At 32.7% G+C, this 18,556-nt stretch overlaps 3 protein-coding genes and 1 long non-coding RNA gene across 7 annotated transcripts; 1 reads left to right on the top strand and 3 right to left on the bottom strand.

Moving 5' to 3' along the window:
- Nucleotides 1-29: 29 nt before the first annotated feature.
- On the bottom strand, nt 30-6,387 carry Cul1 (cullin 1). Of its 3 annotated transcripts, none has more exons than XM_076900867.1 (15): nt 6,129-6,387; nt 5,898-5,982; nt 5,122-5,342; nt 4,867-5,029; nt 4,554-4,769; nt 4,207-4,461; nt 3,835-4,128; nt 3,505-3,768; nt 3,257-3,436; nt 2,682-2,831; nt 2,468-2,586; nt 2,251-2,371; nt 2,049-2,152; nt 1,759-1,978; nt 30-1,582 (listed from the first exon to the last, which is right to left on the bottom strand). In XM_076900867.1, exons 3-15 carry the CDS (start codon nt 5,283-5,285, stop codon nt 1,502-1,504), a joined length of 2,331 nt encoding a protein of 776 aa, XP_076756982.1. In that variant the 5' UTR covers nt 5,286-5,342; nt 5,898-5,982; nt 6,129-6,387; the 3' UTR covers nt 30-1,501. The 3 variants fall into 3 exon arrangements, with proteins under 3 accessions (XP_076756982.1, XP_076756981.1, XP_076756983.1); XM_076900866.1 differs by having other exon boundaries at nt 5,898-6,003; XM_076900868.1 differs by lacking the exon at nt 5,898-5,982.
- Nucleotides 6,388-6,982: 595 nt separating this feature from the next.
- On the bottom strand, nt 6,983-7,709 carry Tom7 (translocase of outer membrane 7). The gene is made up of 3 exons (XM_076900883.1): nt 7,410-7,709; nt 7,241-7,289; nt 6,983-7,160 (listed from the first exon to the last, which is right to left on the bottom strand). The coding sequence occupies exons 1-3, from the start codon at nt 7,537-7,539 to the stop codon at nt 7,145-7,147; spliced, it is 195 nt and encodes a 64-aa protein (XP_076756998.1). The 5' UTR covers nt 7,540-7,709; the 3' UTR covers nt 6,983-7,144.
- A 2,353-nt stretch (nt 7,710-10,062) lies between these two features.
- Nucleotides 10,063-18,314, top strand: Tkv (serine/threonine receptor kinase thickveins). 2 transcript variants are annotated; one of them, XM_076900877.1, is made up of 6 exons: nt 10,063-10,144; nt 11,210-11,430; nt 11,994-12,222; nt 15,729-16,728; nt 16,845-17,160; nt 17,257-18,314. In XM_076900877.1, exons 3-6 carry the CDS (start codon nt 12,132-12,134, stop codon nt 17,383-17,385), a joined length of 1,536 nt encoding a protein of 511 aa, XP_076756992.1. In that variant the 5' UTR covers nt 10,063-10,144; nt 11,210-11,430; nt 11,994-12,131; the 3' UTR covers nt 17,386-18,314. The 2 variants fall into 2 exon arrangements, with proteins under 2 accessions (XP_076756992.1, XP_076756993.1); XM_076900878.1 differs by lacking the exons at nt 10,063-10,144; nt 11,210-11,430; nt 11,994-12,222 and adding an exon at nt 12,519-12,654.
- LOC143427056 (uncharacterized) lies at nt 10,704-12,445 on the bottom strand. Its single transcript, XR_013102240.1, has 3 exons — nt 12,307-12,445; nt 11,962-12,179; nt 10,704-11,030 (listed from the first exon to the last, which is right to left on the bottom strand). It is a non-coding gene; the product is annotated as an uncharacterized LOC143427056 (long non-coding RNA).
- Nucleotides 18,315-18,556: the final 242 nt, after the last annotated feature.

The following is an 18,556-nucleotide window of genomic DNA, read 5'->3' on the forward strand; positions in this document are numbered from 1 at the left end:
ACAATGAGTCGATTACTTCTTCTGTTGCCTCTTAAAATATGAAATATGCTGTCTTCTGGTTATTTTAATACAGTACCCTCTAGTTTTCTGACTTCCCACATAATTTTATAATTACAATGATGTTTCATTTAAAATTCTTATTTTGTAATTCTTTTACAATCGCGCTTTATACTTCAACCTCATACATATGTGTGTACACTGAAGTTTGCTATATACTTATTAAAATTAAAAGCATTGGTATATTGACTGTTGTTATATTTATGTAAATCACTGCTTCAGTTTACATTTAAAATTGTACTATTACGCCACAAATTTTCACATTATTTTTTATATTGCACTCTGAACATCCAATGCATTTTAATCACTAAAAAAAGGTATGAATCTAAAAAAGAAAATATTCAAATAATTTATACCATAAATTTAACGTATCGCTAAGAAGAAACAGATTACAAATTATAGAAATAAACTTTTTATACGTTAGACGTAATATACATAACAGATATCCTTTACTATAATATTTAAAAACTTCATATATAAAAAAACTCTTTCAACTATTATCTTTATTAGAAACTGGTTATGATCATAATTACATGTTTTCTCAAATTCTGTGAATTGTGATAAAAGTTTATAAAAAACGGAGAATACGTTATGCACAAAAGAATAACTTGATCTCTATATCATCAGAGCAGACTTTTTTATTTTTCTTATTCACTGGTATAAAATTTCTTCTGTTATACATATATGATTATTAATCAGATTTTACGGCTGTTGCATTATGATGCAACTACCCATGTATTATAATTCCCGTATTTCATATTATGTTATAATACGTAATTAGTAAAATTACATTTTTTCTTACTTCATAAGCTCGTAGAAGTCATACACGAACAATGTTTTTCACTATTTAGAGAAAAAGAAATGAGGGATAAAAAAATCGTGCATACCCAGCTTTCTGTCCTTTTTGTTAATGCGTTTTTTTATAGTGAATACTAGGATCTTTTTAATTTTTATATTTTATTCACAGAGTGTTCTATTCGTGTCACTCTTATCACACTTAATTCTATCTCGATTCTTTCAATCTTTTTTTGTTTTTCCATTTTTCGTTGAGAGAATTTATTGAATTTTAAAAACGTAATTTTTTCACTGTTCCCTACAAGGCTTAAAATTTGAAAGTTTAGGATCGTGCATTTTTCATTACACAACACAATGTAATATCAAAAACCAGTGATATTTGAATTTACATTAAAGGCGGTGCAAACAGTAACACACCTAGCAACTTTTGACTGTGAAAGTATTTTATTAACATATTATAAAAACGAGACTCTAAATGCGACCAGAGGGACAACATGGTACAAGGGCATCCATGTACAAGAAAAATGTACGAGATTCAAATTCGAGACTTAAATAAATATTGTGACAATATCTAGCAATGACACTGGACAGTTATCGTTCGTTTGCGTATATGGTTGCTGCTCTGTATCTTTGTCCTAGATCAACTCGATTATGCCAGATAGCTATAAGTATCCTTTAGACCCTCTGTGCGCTCCAGATATTCTTTTTCAATTAAAATATCTATACATTTCTGAAAGAGTACAACCATTTTATGTTAACATTATATTCTATGTATTCAAATTTATTTTTTCAAGCATTTCTCATCCATCGATATCGTGTCACAAAAAAAAAAATTAATTTAAAATATAAGAAATTTGTTAAGTTCCCTAAAGATCCATCTTGATAAGAAATTTTATTCACGCTTACCTTAATAACATGCACTCTCGGTTTGAACCTAGAGCTTAACTGATTCAATACTTCAGCTACCAATTGCTGGTGTTTCAATACTTTCCTCATTTTCATAATTCTAACAATCGCTGCCTGAATTAAAAGCTTTCTATCTTCCTCTATATTTTTTTGTGTCGTTTCTTGTTCAATCTTCAATTCCGTTTTCATTGGTATATTAATATTTACCCTCAGCTTCTTACTGTCATAAAAGTAATATACCAATACAATTTTTAGCAAAACAAGTACTGTATGTAACTAAATAAACATACTTTTTATATCCTGTAAAAAGCTCCACTGTTGACATTGATGTCAATTCAGTTTCGTCGTCATTAGCCGCTGTTAATAGCTTAGCTTTCAAGAGTATTTGAATAACCTATAATATTGAAGGGACTATTTAGAATCCATTCTTTGTTTTAATATACATCAATGCGTTTGTAGATTCATTGCATTTTGTTTCTTTCATAAATTTACCTGAAGTAGAAAGTCCATTTTTATTTGTGTTGCATCATGCAATTGTTGTATCGTCCACACTGTGGATCCATTATATTGCAATAAAACAGCCATTTGAAATGTGGATGCTTGTAATGTGTATCTGTCACAAGAGTAATAATATTTCACTTGTGAATAACACAAATTATTTTTAGCTTTAAATATTAATAAACTTATTTCGTTTTTAATATTTCATTACCTGTTTTTGAAACAGTTTGTATGTAACTCTCCTTTGGACATATGGTATATCCAATTCAACTTTCTTCCACTATGCTGTGAACTATAGAAAGTGGTGAACCTATGTACAGATCTTTCTAGCTGGAATGCAGAAGTAATTTTTAAATCATAAAGTATTACATATTATTATAACTTGATTTGACAACTTGTAACTTGAATTATTTAATCAAGCTTACTTCTGTCGGCAATGAAAAAGTAAAAGATTGCTGAAATGGCCAAGAGCCAGAAGACAACACTTGTATATTGAAATCTATATCCAATGGTTCAGTAGAATTTGCCAAATGCCTTCTAAACTGCTCATTTAAATCCTTGGACACACCAATATCCTGCGAACAGACTGCTACAATTATAATGTTATATAATTTTTACAGGTATTAATAGATAATGTGAAAATAATCACCTGTAAAGAAAACAAAATATCTAGAAAAATTAATATTATATACAATTAACCCTCGTCTATCATCCTCACTCATTTTGTACGTATTATATTATTAACTACAAATATTATAAATATATATATTTTCACATGCATTAATCTATTTCTCCATTACTGTATATATATTTGAAAACATAATGTAAGAAGATAATTAAATAATGTAATAAATCTGTGTGTATATATATACATACATATACATATATTCTGGGCTATATATTGATCCAACACACAGTGTTGGCAGAGTATCTGTAGCCCGAGAGTTAATAGAAACTAAATATAATAAAAAAAATGCTTCAAGCACAGTTAATACAGTACCTGAAACATTCGTTGCAGTTTTGAAGTGTACTCAAAACCACAAGCTTGTTTCAATTTAGAAATCATAGAAGCTTCTGCATCATCACTAGCAGACATGTGTTGTACTAATCGTTTTGCCAACATTTTACTATAGAACTTTTGGAACACATCTTTATCTTCAATGTATTTAAATACAACCATCTAAGATAGGAAAAAATAGTATTACTTTTGTCAAGTGAAAGTGTCTTGCCCTCCTAATTATTACTCACAACTTGATTTAGTGTGTCTTCGAGTTCAGCTTCTTCAGGATTTTTGCTACTCTTTTTTAACAACAGATCACAGTATTTTGCCAATAATTCTGGTGATTTGCTACTACTATTAGCTGCTCTAGTTACTGAATTACTATTAATGAATCTTCCGCAAGCCTTGTCAAGAGCTGCCACAAAACCACTGTCATTATTAAATGCAACAAGTACTAAAGCATTATATTTTTTATGAACTTCCAAAATTGTGTTTACATAAACCTTTGGGTCCTATAAACAGATAGTTATACATTATTGGCTCACACTACAATTGTTACAGAATGATAACAAACATACATTAGCTGCTGTGTCACCACACTTATCGATAGCTCCGAGCCCTTGATTAGCTATATGACCCTCTAAAAGATTTCGTAATTCTCCAAGACCATTTTGTATTCTTGCTACTAACTGATACATTCGACCTAAGTCTGTGTTTTTGTCAGCATTCAAAAGATTTTGGAATTCAGAATGGAAAATATCTAAATGTTTTTCAATTAACACTTTCTCACATGTGCCTGCTAATATACTGTGCGTTGTTTCATGCAAATACACTTGAACTCGTTTTTGCTCTTCTAATAACCTTTGTTCGGCCTACAATAGGGAGAATATTATTTACTCGAATAGTATTTTTCAAAAGTATGGTTGAATACTCAAATTTGATTTCAAAACCTTTTTCATATATTCTGTAACCGGATTTTGTCGGAGGAACTCTGAACTTTCTCTAGTATAAAACCTTTCTGTATCTTGAAGGAAGATATTTTCAAAAGAATCCCTATAAACGGTAAGATTCCGTCCTTTAGCACCAGGGTCTTCCTCGTTCAAACCTAATTCTACGTAACAATTAATTACACCACTGACTAAACGTGTATTTATTGTTTCTCCATTGCGCTCTCGTTCAATTAAGTTAAGCACTGCATTAGTAACCTGTGATACATTACATCGATGGGTATATTCTCTTCATTTCTTTTTAATTCATTTTCCACCAATACATTTCTTTATTAAATTAAATCACTTACTTGTCTATTTAAATGCTTGAATAAGTTATCACGCCACGTAACCAAAGCTGATGGATAAACTTCATAAATTCCTTTACGGACCTCACATTCTCTACGTACCCAATGTCGATTTAGATACGAGCATAAACCATTTAGTACTTTACTGCTAAACTGATATTCTTCCCATTGCCTTGTGTAGAATTGTAATACATCTTCATCCATTAAGTCAATTCCATGCTACATAAACCATAGTACCAAATTAAAGTATTAATTATTCTATCCTTCTCTCTAGATCACTTAATAATAATAATAACCAGCAAAACAAAGAAATCACCTTCAGTAAACTAATAAGGTAATTTTTAAGAAAGTCACGTAAACGTTTATATAACTCCCAACCAACTAATTGTGCACCTCCTTGTGGAATTTTTCCTTTCATACTTTTGGTCGATGTTCTAGATAACTGTTGATGGACGCTTGTGCAATAGTTATATACATGTCTGATGAGTTACGTAATTGTAATAAGGAAATTAATAGAACAATCGTTTTGAGATTAGAATTTTTAAAATATTTTTATGATTGTAAAGGATACGTGTACAACTCGATATATCTTGGTTTAGACATACATTGTCTGTTATAAACTTGTTCGATACCTTCACGAAGGTCTACCCAAATTTGATCTAAATCTATTTCCTTAAGGCCCGCAGGACCTCCTTGATAACTCCCAGCCCCTCCTCCGCCTCTATGCCCTGACATCTTATTCTTATATGCTTGTCGAGTGAGCGTCACTGTTACTACCTTTTATTAGAAATTCTGTTGGCAAATTACAAAAGGGACTGCTGTGTGTGTTCAATTTGAAATGAAATAAAAACTGATTCAACATGAATTAAAAAATTAAAATAAACATTGAACAATGGTTGCAACAATTTCAATTGTACATACACAGATGTGTAATGTTAATTCAATTAAAGCAGTAGAATCTGAATGGTGGTGGTGATGGTGATGGTGATGGTGATGGTGATGGTGATGGTGATGATGATGATGATGATGATGATGATGATGATGATGATGATGATGATGATGATGATGATGATGATGATAATTATAATAAAAAGTTTTAAATCTATTATTACGTCTAATAATTAGAATTAATCAACGTTCGTTGTAAACTATAAATTACAGCGTTTTACTTATGAATACACATAGAAGTGTTAAAATCTTTTTGTAAAACTATAAATAAAACTACGAGAAACCTTTGTGCGTTTAATTTAAAGAAGACAGAGAAGTAAATGCAACTAGGTAAGAAGAAATATATAGAAAGAAATCATTTGTGCAAAAAAGGTTAGTCGGTAATCGGGAGATCCATACCGATGTGGTTACATCAGGATGCACATCGTTACCAGTAGGCTCGAATCTTTCATCAGGAAACTTCAGAACATCACAAATCTTCGTGCTACAACACTACTATCCGTCACTATTGAAGATCCACAAAAAGCAATCGACAGAAATAACACCATCGCAGACCGATGCCATAAGACAATACTTTTTTCCGTTGGTAGAACGAAGGAACTATCGTGAGACAGAAAAGCGCGCACTCACCTGTCGACGTTCACCACCGCATAACAGGCAGGGTTGGACAAGGGAGTTCTCGTGGAAACGTGGTGGCCACCTTTAACAATCACTGGTATTTCGTTCTACATACGTTTTGACGAGAAATTTACACCGCTTCTGCTTGTTACTTCTGTGCTCTACACGGTGACAAGCACAGTGAAACCGCGAACCTAAAATGTTGTATCTGAGTGCCCAAAACCGACTACAGTTCCAATCTGCTACTTTACTTGTGACAGGTTATGTGTCACTGTTACCAACAAAACAAGATGCGTTCAAGTTTTTAAATTTATTCGACTGGCAATCAAAATAATATTTACACCTTAAACATCGAGCAACATTTTATTTAATTTCCTTCTTCCTATTTTATTCCCTTACCTATGGAAATCGTCGATACAAAGAATTCTTCGGCGATTGCAAAAGACAACAGTATTTTCTATTTTAAAGCGTGGATGCATTGATTATGAAATCAGTGTATATACAAAAATTTAAATATAATTATCAATTGCTTTTTCTGCGCCCCACTGCATTTTATATACACATATTTACGCAGTTATTGTTTATTACCCTAATGAAGTTAATTTAATTGTAATTTTTTTTTACTCCTATGGCCATTCGATTGCATTTTTCTTAATAATATAAAAAGAAATTGAATTTATAGTCAAAGATTTATAAAGATAAATATTTCATACATACATACTTAGTGCATATAAATAGTATCGAACCAATATACTTTTGTAATAGAAAACTATGTGTAGAAAGTACATGTAAATAATCAAGAATATTCCTTTTTTTATACATTAATTTACAACAAGCAATGTTACAATTCACACCTTTATTGGAAATTTTTATTCTCTCAATTCGATAACATTTTTATTAACAATTCAAACTACAACAGTTGCACAAGTAAATATATATTAAATAAAATAAAGAAAAGAATACATTTCGTCAAGCGATGGAAATATCTTTGTGAAAAATAAAGTGGAGTGACGTTGAAGTAGATATTCCTATTGCCATAACAAACTGAAACACAAAATTATTTCTGTAGTTTTCGATAGCTTAAAAGTAACTGTTATTTTATACATGCATACATTAAAGCTTACTTCATGATCGCTAGTTGAGGCATGCCAGGATCTGCACCTTTTCTAAATCCTGTAAATTAAATCAGTGGCTGATATGAAATTGTTTCATTGTCACTCTATTGGGATATCACGTACATATTATACAGCTTGTATCTGCTGAATGAAAATTGAAAATAAAATAAATACTAACCTAAGTATAATATAGCGGGAATAAACCCCCAGTGGAATATAACTTTGCTCATATTTAAAACAATCGCAATTTTTTGCTTTATACTCGAATTCATCGCCATTATTGAAAAATTGTCACGTGTAAAATTCATTGGAAGCAATCTTGAATGAATTAGCGTGGCCGCATGCAATTACTAGATTCTATCGAATAATCGCGAACACTGGATGCAATTGGAAACGAGCGACAAACGAACGTGTATTCTTCTATTTATATTCATAAATGCATCTAATTCAGCAGGTTAGACTATCGCGTTAATTCCTCAAAAATTGTTAAGATATACGCGTGTATAAGTTGACTCGAGAGTTGAAATTGAAAACTCTGATTTCGCTTATTAAAAATAGCCTTAAGTTTCTTACGTTCGAATGTACACGTAGATGCGTCTAGTAATTCATAGTTTATGTTCATGTTTTGACAGACTTGTCCATGTCACATTAGAATGTAGTACTACCATTCCAGTTAGTTTTCAGTATTTATTTTCTCAATGGTAATTTCAGTTTTTTTTAAATTATTGTTACATATTTTAGTTAAAAAAAGACGCAAGCGCTGTGTATTTTTTCTGTGCGTAAAGATGACACTACAGAAGAGACGTAAAATTTTCTTGTTATTGTTTCAGAGCTCGACATATTACTGCGTATGGGGTTTGTGTAACTCACAGCAATTTTGTTGTGGCGACAACATGTGCTGTGATGATACTGATCTGAACTCCTTGCTTTTAACGTACTATTTTATCGTTTATTTAACATAAGGCTAGGAATAAAGAAATAATACGTTATTAACTAAAAATCATATCAACAGGGTCATCGTTTTTGGAATAATAATCGTTATGACATTGGGCTGTGCCTGTTTTTATTGTACTCCTCGACGAATGTATGCTCCTTTCTTAAAAAAATATTTTAAGATCAGCTATACTTTAATGTCTACTCAACAAGAAAATAAAGCAAACACTTCTATGAATCAGGGATCAGTAATAGAAGGCTGTGTTGTACAAGTAGAAAAAACAAAAACTGTGGTCTAATAAACAATGTTTATACGTATATTTTGTATATATTGTTTTTGTAACCTACCGTTTCGCACTTGATGATAAGTTTAAAAAATGCGATTACTTTGTTAAAATTTTCCCGCATGTAGGAAATCGATAAGATAAAGCAGGAACAAGGCTTCTTGCGTTTTTTCGAGAAAACATCATTGAATATGAAATTCTAAGCAATTAGCGATTAAATTATTATTAACTTATTAGCGATTATTAACAATTAAATGTAAGATTATGATCATTGCGTTAGTTCGAATATCGTAAAATAACTATTAATAACTATAATTATGCCATATATAATATATTATTTACAATGATATTTGTATTGAAAAATTATAAAGGTTTATTGTTCGCAATAAAGCCGTAAGTAAATAACTCAATAACAAAAAGTAGTTATTTCAGAACTTTAACTGCAAGCTACACGTAACCGAAGATAACAGGAACGTATAACTAAAGTTAAATAGTAAGCAGTCCTCCATTCTCTGCCTTTTATCCGCAATAATGTGCTTCTTGTGTATGACGTAACGAGCATGAAGAGGTATACGTGCTCCTGTTCACGACGTCACAGCAAGGAACACTATAATATGCGAGAAGAACTCATTATCGTATAGATATTGAAGAATGAATTGTTTAATTATTTAATTTCTGAGTTTAATATCTGCACGTTTAGATTTGTATTTCTAGGATAGAATCTCATATGGATGTATGCAGTTAAGATTAATTTGAAGAGTGGTTTCCAGAGAAAGAGAAAAGAACAACTTGGTAACGCTATATGATTCCTATAATTTTCACATTGGCTTGGGTTTGACAAAATAACAAGCGGGTGGGTGTTAGTTTTCACACTCGCAGCTCGGCGGGACCTCTTCGGAGAATGTAAAAAAGGGCAGAACACGAAACCGGTCCCGATGGATCTTTGTTATAGGTGCCTGCTCACCGCGCCACACCCCCCATCGTTCTCGTCACGGAGTAAGAACCAAGTGTGTCAGGATCGTAGTTAGAATATGGTAGACCCTTTTCATTACGAGATAAATATCATTGCTCTCGCTGTAGAAAAATCTGATGCAAGTTGTTATCTGTAACTGGTATGATTTTTTATTTTAAATTCTTAATATAAGTATAGTAAACTACTTCACTATCCAAGATTAAGATTAAATATGTAGTACAATTTGTACGAAACATACATATATATGTATGTAGGTCAGATATTTGTTCAATAAATGTCTGATCGCATAAATTTTATTGTAAGAGATTATAAGATTACGCGAACGTGGATTTCTTCAAAGCGTTGTACTTTCTATTGCAACATCTTTTCTGAAAAAGAAGAAAAATGATTGATTGAGGAATTGATTGGTGAATATAAAAATTTAGTGTGCGTACTTTAATCTGCGAATATTTTATTTTGTTAAGCAAGTAGAACAAAAAGAAGAAAGGAGTCGAAAGACAGAAAATGTGTTATGGGGATGAGGAGAATGATTTTCTGTTTTTTATTATTTTTTTTACTTTTGTTTTACTTTGTCGAATCGTCGGCAGATTGCTTTGATCGAACATCAGTGGCCCCAATCCACACCTGACTTTTAGTGATAACAGGCGGCTCTAAAGATATCGTTATCCCCAACAGACATACCAGGCTCGTTTGACCGAAGGACGGGCAATTGTTATCGCACAGGTACAGTAGTTTAATCTAACACGTTTAAATGAACAAATTCATTTTACTTTCGCCGTATTTACGGTTTCTAACACCTTCTTTTTACTACAAACTGGCACTTTACCTTCGGTTAGGTGAATACTATTAAACGAATAGCTGATCAAGCATTTCAGTCAGACGAACACAAGAAAATTATATATTATTTAATTTTACGGACCTATTTAATTATTATTACTATTGCTATGACTATTATTACTGCTATTACCATTACTGTTATTGTTATTACTATTATTATTATCATCTCTTTCAGATTCTAATGAAAGAAACAAGAATACAAATTTGTTAGCTGCTATCATTTATTTTTATCACTTTTCATTCATTCGTTATATTTAATTTCTGTTGATGATAATAATTAATATTCATTTCCTCGCAAATATACATACCACTGGATGAACGGAACTTTACATTCTCATTCAAAAAGGTGAAACGTTAAGATAAAAAAAGTCAACACATTTTGGTTATGAAATTTGTTTGTTAAAAGATAATGGAAGATAATAAATCGTATCATTAAAGGCTATTGCATTTGTATGAACAATTGTGAACATAACCATGCGTACTTAAAAAATATAAAAACTTTAAAGCTGGACTTAACACGCGCCCTCATGACGCATAACATTGTATACAATCGTTGCAATCACCAAAAACGGTATCGTACAAGTGCGAATGCACTATTTTCAAGACGCAGAATACTGCCTTTCTCTTCGATTCCTCTCATTTCTTTCATATTATGTCGTTCCCCATCTCTTTCTTCTCTTTCCCCTCCGTCATTCTCGGATTTCAGGCTGAAACTATCTGCATTCTACACTTAGATCTTAGAAATTCGTCTGCGATTTTACTGTTTTCGTGGCTACACATATTAAAATCATATATATTTTTTAAATGCGTATATATTGGAAATATTTCATCATCAATGTAGTTTATCTTGCGAATAAACAAGATATACGATTTCTGAAATTCTAAATTATATTTGTTTAGTTGATGTAATGAAAAGGTTCATAATTAAATAAAGTTAACTTCTAATTTTAGCAAGGACCTGCCACGTATTGACTTTCGCGCCTTTTCAACAAGACACTTTCCTTATTGCTTCCCTGTACTCGTTTACCGAAGTATCAGTACTATGAACATGCAGTCGACGAGAAGGAAAAGAAGAGAGAGTAAGAAACATCTCTGTAACCGCACTCGTCGCGGCACGTTGGCGCCCATAGGGCGCCGTCGCACACTCCCTACCGTGTACGATGACAGACCAGGTATGTATGTAGTATCAAATTCGAAATTTTCAATAATTAAAATGATACACACATTCCCAAAGGCATTAAGGATTTAAACAAGGACCATTTACAAGTATGATTGTCCAAGAAAGTAATTTGCGATTTAACGAGGCAATAGAGAAAAATAATTATAAAAGAAAATATTTTTTATTGCAATATTTAGCAAAGTGCATTTTGATTCGACGTTGAATGATTAAATGAATCATCAAATACGATACTACTGACCAAGTAGCGATAAACGATGTATTAGAAAAACCGAGAGTAATACTAAGAGATCTATCAGAAAAATACAGTATATATATGAATCAAGCGTTATGTCATCGTTTAAACATCTTTCATTAATAATATACTAAATCATATTCATTCAGACTTAACGCTTATCTTGATTAATTATTCGAATGTAGAAGCGGGATCTCGGGGTACCAAGAATGAAAGATACAATGCTGATTGACATATATATATGTATATATATATATACATATATACATTTGTTTCTTTCTTTTATGTTACCTTACACGGCTGTCTTTGTTCAACGGCCGAAGTGTTAGAACCAGCTCTCCAATAAGCTGTCAGTTCTTCCCGTAGAATGGCGGAAACACCCGAGGCTGATCAGCCTGCGCTTTGAAGCCGACGCGTCTTACCCTACGTCACAGTGAAGTATGTGCTCTCGAATGTAGAAAATGGCTGCGCTCTTCGTTACTCCGGGTCGGCGCGGATGTAAATACGGCCTGTGGATCAGTTTAGGAGTGTTTATCGCGAGATTCGTTTGTGGTGAGTATATTCGCGGTTTGTTTCACAATTATGTGTACGATACGTGTTTCGCGGAAAGTGAAATATGCTTTGTGTATAATGTACCAGAGAATCGATCGAATGCGGATTTTCGACGTGAAAACGATTGATGTATGCTGCTGGCTATTGTCGCCTTCTACCGTACAAATCTATGCTCTCTCGTTCTTGTTTTCTTTCTCCCTCTCTCTTCCTCTTGCTCTCAGTAATGATGTTTCAACACCTTCTCACCGTATTTACAACAGACACATACATGACTTGTGAATGTTTTGCGAAAAATCATAGTGCGATGCGATTTCGATCGAATTTCGTCCTTCAACATCATTTAGATAATATTCATCAGATATAACTAAGTGAGGAAAGTGACACGGTTCTTCCGTGGCTCTTAGTGAGGATTGTTTTTTAATATCCACATATGTAAGTATGTTTTACCTTTACGACTCAATTAGAAATTTAAACTTTCGTAAACAAAAGAAAGGTTCGTGATGTTTTTAAGTGCACCATCCGTCATTCACTTTGCAATAAGTGTATTTTCGTAATGAGAACTCTTATACGAAAGTAGTGCGCACATTCTTTCTTATTCTTGACTCAAAGACGAGACGAGGAGTAAGAAAAAGAGCGAGGAGAAGTAAGAAAGGCGAGGAGGTTAGGCGCTAAGGTTAGGGACTGAAATACCAACGACAGTGTCTGGCCGCTTTTACAGCCTCTAAACTCCCGCTCTCGGTCCCTCAATCTTTTTCTAATTTCTTTCCCTTTTTTTTTTCATGTGACCCGTACAATATTTCAGTGGTCGTCGTTTCACATGTGACTATCCTGTATTTCTGTCTAGTTTTAGTTCTTCGTATAGCTCCTTTACAGATTAATTTTAGGTATCGCTAGAGTTGCTTTCTCGAAAACCAGCGACTTTTGAATCTGAAAATTTTCAAACAGATTGGCAGCTGATTTTTTTTATTGCTAATTTAAGGTTTATGGGCCGTACTATTTCTAAACACTGTCCAAATTCCATTCTTTTTCTCTACTTTTTTTTCCATTATCATACGATATTAAGTTACTCTCATGATGCATCGATATCATGTGGACACTATGTCTACACTTCAAGAGCAGTGTTTATAATAATTATTACAATCACAATTTTTCTAGTGTCTTTTACTGTTAAACAAAAACTTATAGTTGGAACTTCTCGCCGTATATATAAGAATTTATCAATGCTGGCCTTTTTTACCTTCAACGATGAATTTCCTGTGGAAAGTTATGATATTCTATGACAACAGGAATTACCAGTTACTCTTGGATCATTATCCCTTCACGAAAGCCATATTGCGCAAAGTTACTCGTCTCTTGTTGAACACGTTATTCATCGCGCGGTAACTGCACTGCGCTATCATGCTTTACACGTATATATATGCCAGTTGAAACTGTACTGTTACGTATCATACTTAGGACATAAATTCAGGAAATATAAAATTTTCCAGTCACCATAAACCGAAAACGAAGCGTGATATTATTTTTCCCATATACGCAACTACTTATCTATACGATCATTATTTTTCTGTTAGGGTGCGACGAAAAGAGTGTAAGTTTTCATTACTCTCTATCGTATTTTGTATTATATTTCCCTAACTAACAGGATACAAATATGATTTTTCATTACGCTATCGTGAAAGATGAAAATACGGGGCGAGAAAAAAAACTGGTTCAGTGATGCATAAAGTATGTATATCACGTGGCAACGGAACTCTATATGTGTAATTATTATGCGTAAGGAGAAAATTTCCAAAAAATCTTCTTATTTTATATTTATATAGCATAGCAATTTTTGTTTCATACATTTTAATTACACTTGCACGTAGACTAACATATATTAATACAAATTTCTTTGCCACTTTATAGTTTCAAGAAGAGACTCTCGAAGAGAGCTTATTAGCTGTAGAACGACAATTGATTGAAATGATATAAATCATATACGTTGTACGTGCTTCTTATAGGATAGAGATGATAAAGATCGAATAAAGAGTACATGGTAGAACATCCGATCAATATTCGTATTATTCTTTGTCAAAGCTGATATAGAATACCGCCTCTCGTCAAAATGCGTCATGTCCAATCGTAACCTTCTCACGAGATTACGTGTAATAATCATTTCACAAAAACTGTATAAAGAAACGTATGTACTGTGTATGGAAACCCGTTAATACTTATTTGACCAAAGTTTCTGTATAACAAGATATTCGTTCCTCTTTTAGTTTCTTATATCGCGTCAAAATCCGCGTATATCCTTTTTAACCAGTGTTATGCTTGTATGAGAAAGGATATCAGATTTCTATTGCTGTACACTGATAAGCCTTAGTATTGCATTTCATATATAGTCGAGTTAGATAATTTCTTTCTCAGAAAAACATGCACCGAGTATTGCCCGTTATGGTATTTCGATGTTCGTCTGCAAGGCACAGAAGCAAATAGTGCGGCCTGTTTTGTAGTTTGCCCGTGCAATTTTTCTATTGGCGTTCGCGGGGAAAGCAAGGATAAAGGAAACATGTGATCAGGACCGTATTTGGAGATTGCTGGTAAAGCGCATTTACTTACCTCTCTTGGAAGTTGTCGGATAATCGTACATCAGTGATTTCCTTGTACGGTGCGACTGGTGGTACACGGCGTTCTTATGCCGTAGGCCAAGAAACTGGTAGAATACGCACACATGCTCCCAATAAAATGCAATTCAAGGCTGGATTATAGATTATTGAGTTTTATATTCCTTGGCCTTTTTCAGAAATTAGGAATTGCGTTTTAGGTCTATACAAATTATTAGGTCATTTTTTGTTAAAAAAAAACGTAATTTTATGTATTAAAAATTCTTACGTTAATTTTAAAGAAAATGTTATTCATTATTTTTAGCTTACGTTATAAAATGACACAAAGTATTATTTATACGTTACCTTACAGCCGATCTACATGTAATTAATAATGTTTATAATAATTGAAAAAATTCGTATATATATGTATATATTAGTCAATAAAAATTCCGCAGAAATGAACAGGAAAAGAAGTGAAGATTGGAACAAGCGTTGTACGCATCGGGGGTTGATCATTCATCCAAATATTCGGAGATATAAATAGAGCGGTCACCGTAAAATAGACACAAGAGAATAATTCCGAGTCGGAAAATAAGCAGTTTGACCAGTCGTATCTCTTTTCCGCTCCTTATCTTCCTATTTTTTTTTCTATCGTTTGTACTGTACCTAAACTATTGATCCTGTTCCGATAATTATCGGTTGTTGTTCACCCGCGTGAGAAATGTCTATTCTTCTTGTTTTCAATGGATTATGAAGGATAATTGAAGGATTATGTTGAAGAAAAAATAGTGAAAATATATTTTTGATACATGTATTAAAAGTCCACAATTGTGTATATATACCAAAAAGAGAAAAAAATAAATTGATAATGTCCTTTTTTTCTTTCTGGTTTTTCCTACTCAATGTCTTTTCATTTTTTAGCATTCGGAATTACTTGCTATTGCGAAGGGCATTGTCCAGATGATAAACAAAATGGCACTTGCATTGGGAAGCCTGGAGGCCACTGTTTCAGTGCAGTAGAAGAAGTTTGGGATGCAGAATCTGGTGAATATGTTCCAGAATGGTCTTTTGGCTGTTTACCACCAGACGAGCAAGGTTTCATGCAATGCAAAGGAAACCTTGTGCCACATTTACAAGGGAAAAGTATAATATGCTGTAACAAGAGTGCATTATGTAACAAAGATTTATACCCTGAATATAAACCTCGACCTACCACAGTACCTGATCCCATGGCTATAACATCAGGCGCACCACTTATAATATTAGCTACCATTTTGTCTGTATGCTTAACGGTACTTTCAGTAACTATGATGATCATATATCACAGATACAGAAGGAAAGAAAGAGGTCCTTGCCTAGTGCCTTCTCAGGGAACAATTAAAGATTTTATTGATCAAAGTAGTGGTTCTGGATCAGGATTACCTCTTCTTGTACAACGAACTATTGCTAAGCAACTAGCCTTATCCCAGTGTGTTGGTAAAGGACGTTATGGTGAAGTTTGGCTTGCAAGATGGAGAGGAGAAAAGGTGGCAGTCAAAGTATTCTTTACATTGGAAGAAGCATCATGGTTTAGAGAAACTGAGATTTATCAGACAGTGTTGATGAGACACGATAATATTTTGGGTTTCATTGCGGCTGACATCAAAGGAACAGGATCTTGGACACAGATGTTGTTAATCACAGATTATCACGAAAGGGGCTCGTTATATGATTATTTACAAACTACCGTTCTAGATCATCCTAGCCTTTTAGCAATATGTCTTTCAATTGCTTCGGGAATTGCTCATCTTCATACTGAGATCTTTGGTACACGAGGGAAACCCGCAATAGCTCATAGAGACATCAAAAGTAGAAATATTTTGGTAAAAAAGAATGGTGAATGTGCAATTGCTGACTTTGGTTTGGCAGTCAGATATATAAGGTAAATAATAAGTAATTAATAAATAAAAATACTAATTAAAATTAATAAGAATGAAGAATTTATCATAAGATTGCATTAAGTATTCACGTTATTTTATCGTAACCTTTTGTTTTTAGTGAAAGTGGAGAAATAGATATTGCTCCTAATACACGAGTGGGTACTCGCCGATATATGGCTCCAGAAGTTCTGGATGAAACATTAAATACATCTTCCTTCGATGCTTTTAAAATGGCAGATATGTATTCTGTTGGTCTTGTACTTTGGGAAGCATGTAGGAGATGTGTTACAGGTGGTAAAACTTCTATGGTGGAACCATATGCCTTGCCATACCATGATGTTGTTCCAAGCGATCCTGACTTTGAAGATATGCGGCTAGCAGTTTGCGTAAAAAGATTACGACCAATAATACCAGCGCGATGGGAAAATGATTCAGTAGGGATAAAGTTAATTATGTTTCTGCATGAAAATGCAGAACTGTTTATAGTATTAATGACAATATTAAAATCAATTATTTGGATTTTGTTACAGATTCTATTTGCACTGAGCAAGCTTATGGCAGAGTGCTGGCATGCGAATCCAGCCGTTCGTTTGACAGCGCTACGAGTGAAAAAGACAATATCAAAACTACATATTGATAATGCCATCAAAATCGTATAGTGTTAGACAATATTCCAAGTCGAATCTGTTCTTTCTTAGTGCTAGTAGTTGAAAAACAATTTTTTCTCCCTTGTAAATAACCCGGTGTACATAGATTTATTGACAGACTGCAAGCCTAAAGACTGAATAATCAAATTTAAAAGTACATGAAAATGTATGAATGTGCGAATTCGTATCATCAAATGGACAGTCAATTGTGAGTTATGAACGAAATCCTGAATGAATGTTGTATACGTGTATTGTATATATTTTTGTCTCTAATTTTAAGTGGAACACGCGACAAAACATAATGTCAATGTTTCAATACGCTGCTTCATTGTGTTGAAGTTTGTTAAATATCTAATCAACGATGGCTACTACTTAGAAAAGATAATGTTTTCTCTTTTCAGTGAAAAAGAAGCAGCTATTCTAAGCTCTAAACGCGCATTGATGCGGGAGGGAGACATGTTAAAGTAAATTTAAGACTAAAAATCTATGAAACAGTGAATACCGTTTTGATAATAGCATTTAAATTTACCGTATCTATCCAGTGTTATGAATTTATACGTATTAAAATCCCACCACTAACAGAGTCATGTTAATATATATATACATATATATTGGCATGTACCTGCAATGTTTGTCATAAAAGATACGATATTTCAATGTACGTACAATTTTAGTCACAAAGTGAAGTATCTTGCAGGATATATGAAATTTGAAATTTATTATAAAATATAAAGACGATTTTTACGTTAGGAACGTATGAAATATGTGTAGCGATTGTAAAATATAAATATTTGAAATATTCTTGTATACTAGAGTATCTCAAAATATGAGATAAACTTCAGATGAATGTTTTGAACTACCTATTTGATTACTGTTCTGTTTTCATGAAGTTTACTACGCTTATTATTAAATTCTAAAGTAGAAAAATTATTTTTTACTAATATTGTTTTCCATTGTATTAATTTTTACGTTAAATATTGTGGCCCTTTTTATATGATCCTGTATTATCTATATATGTAGTATACATATAATTTATGTTTTTAAGTTGTATATATGAATTATATTATTTTGTTTAAGAATGATTAGACGTACATTGTCAACTGTCATATTTTTGAGAAATATGTTATGCATACATATATATCAATGCAATTTGACTCGTAATAATATTTTTGTGCAATTTAAT

The sequence above is a fragment of the Xylocopa sonorina genome, chromosome 9, assembly GCF_050948175.1.
Source record: "Xylocopa sonorina isolate GNS202 chromosome 9, iyXylSono1_principal, whole genome shotgun sequence".
Lineage (NCBI taxonomy): Eukaryota > Metazoa > Arthropoda > Insecta > Hymenoptera > Apidae > Xylocopa > Xylocopa sonorina.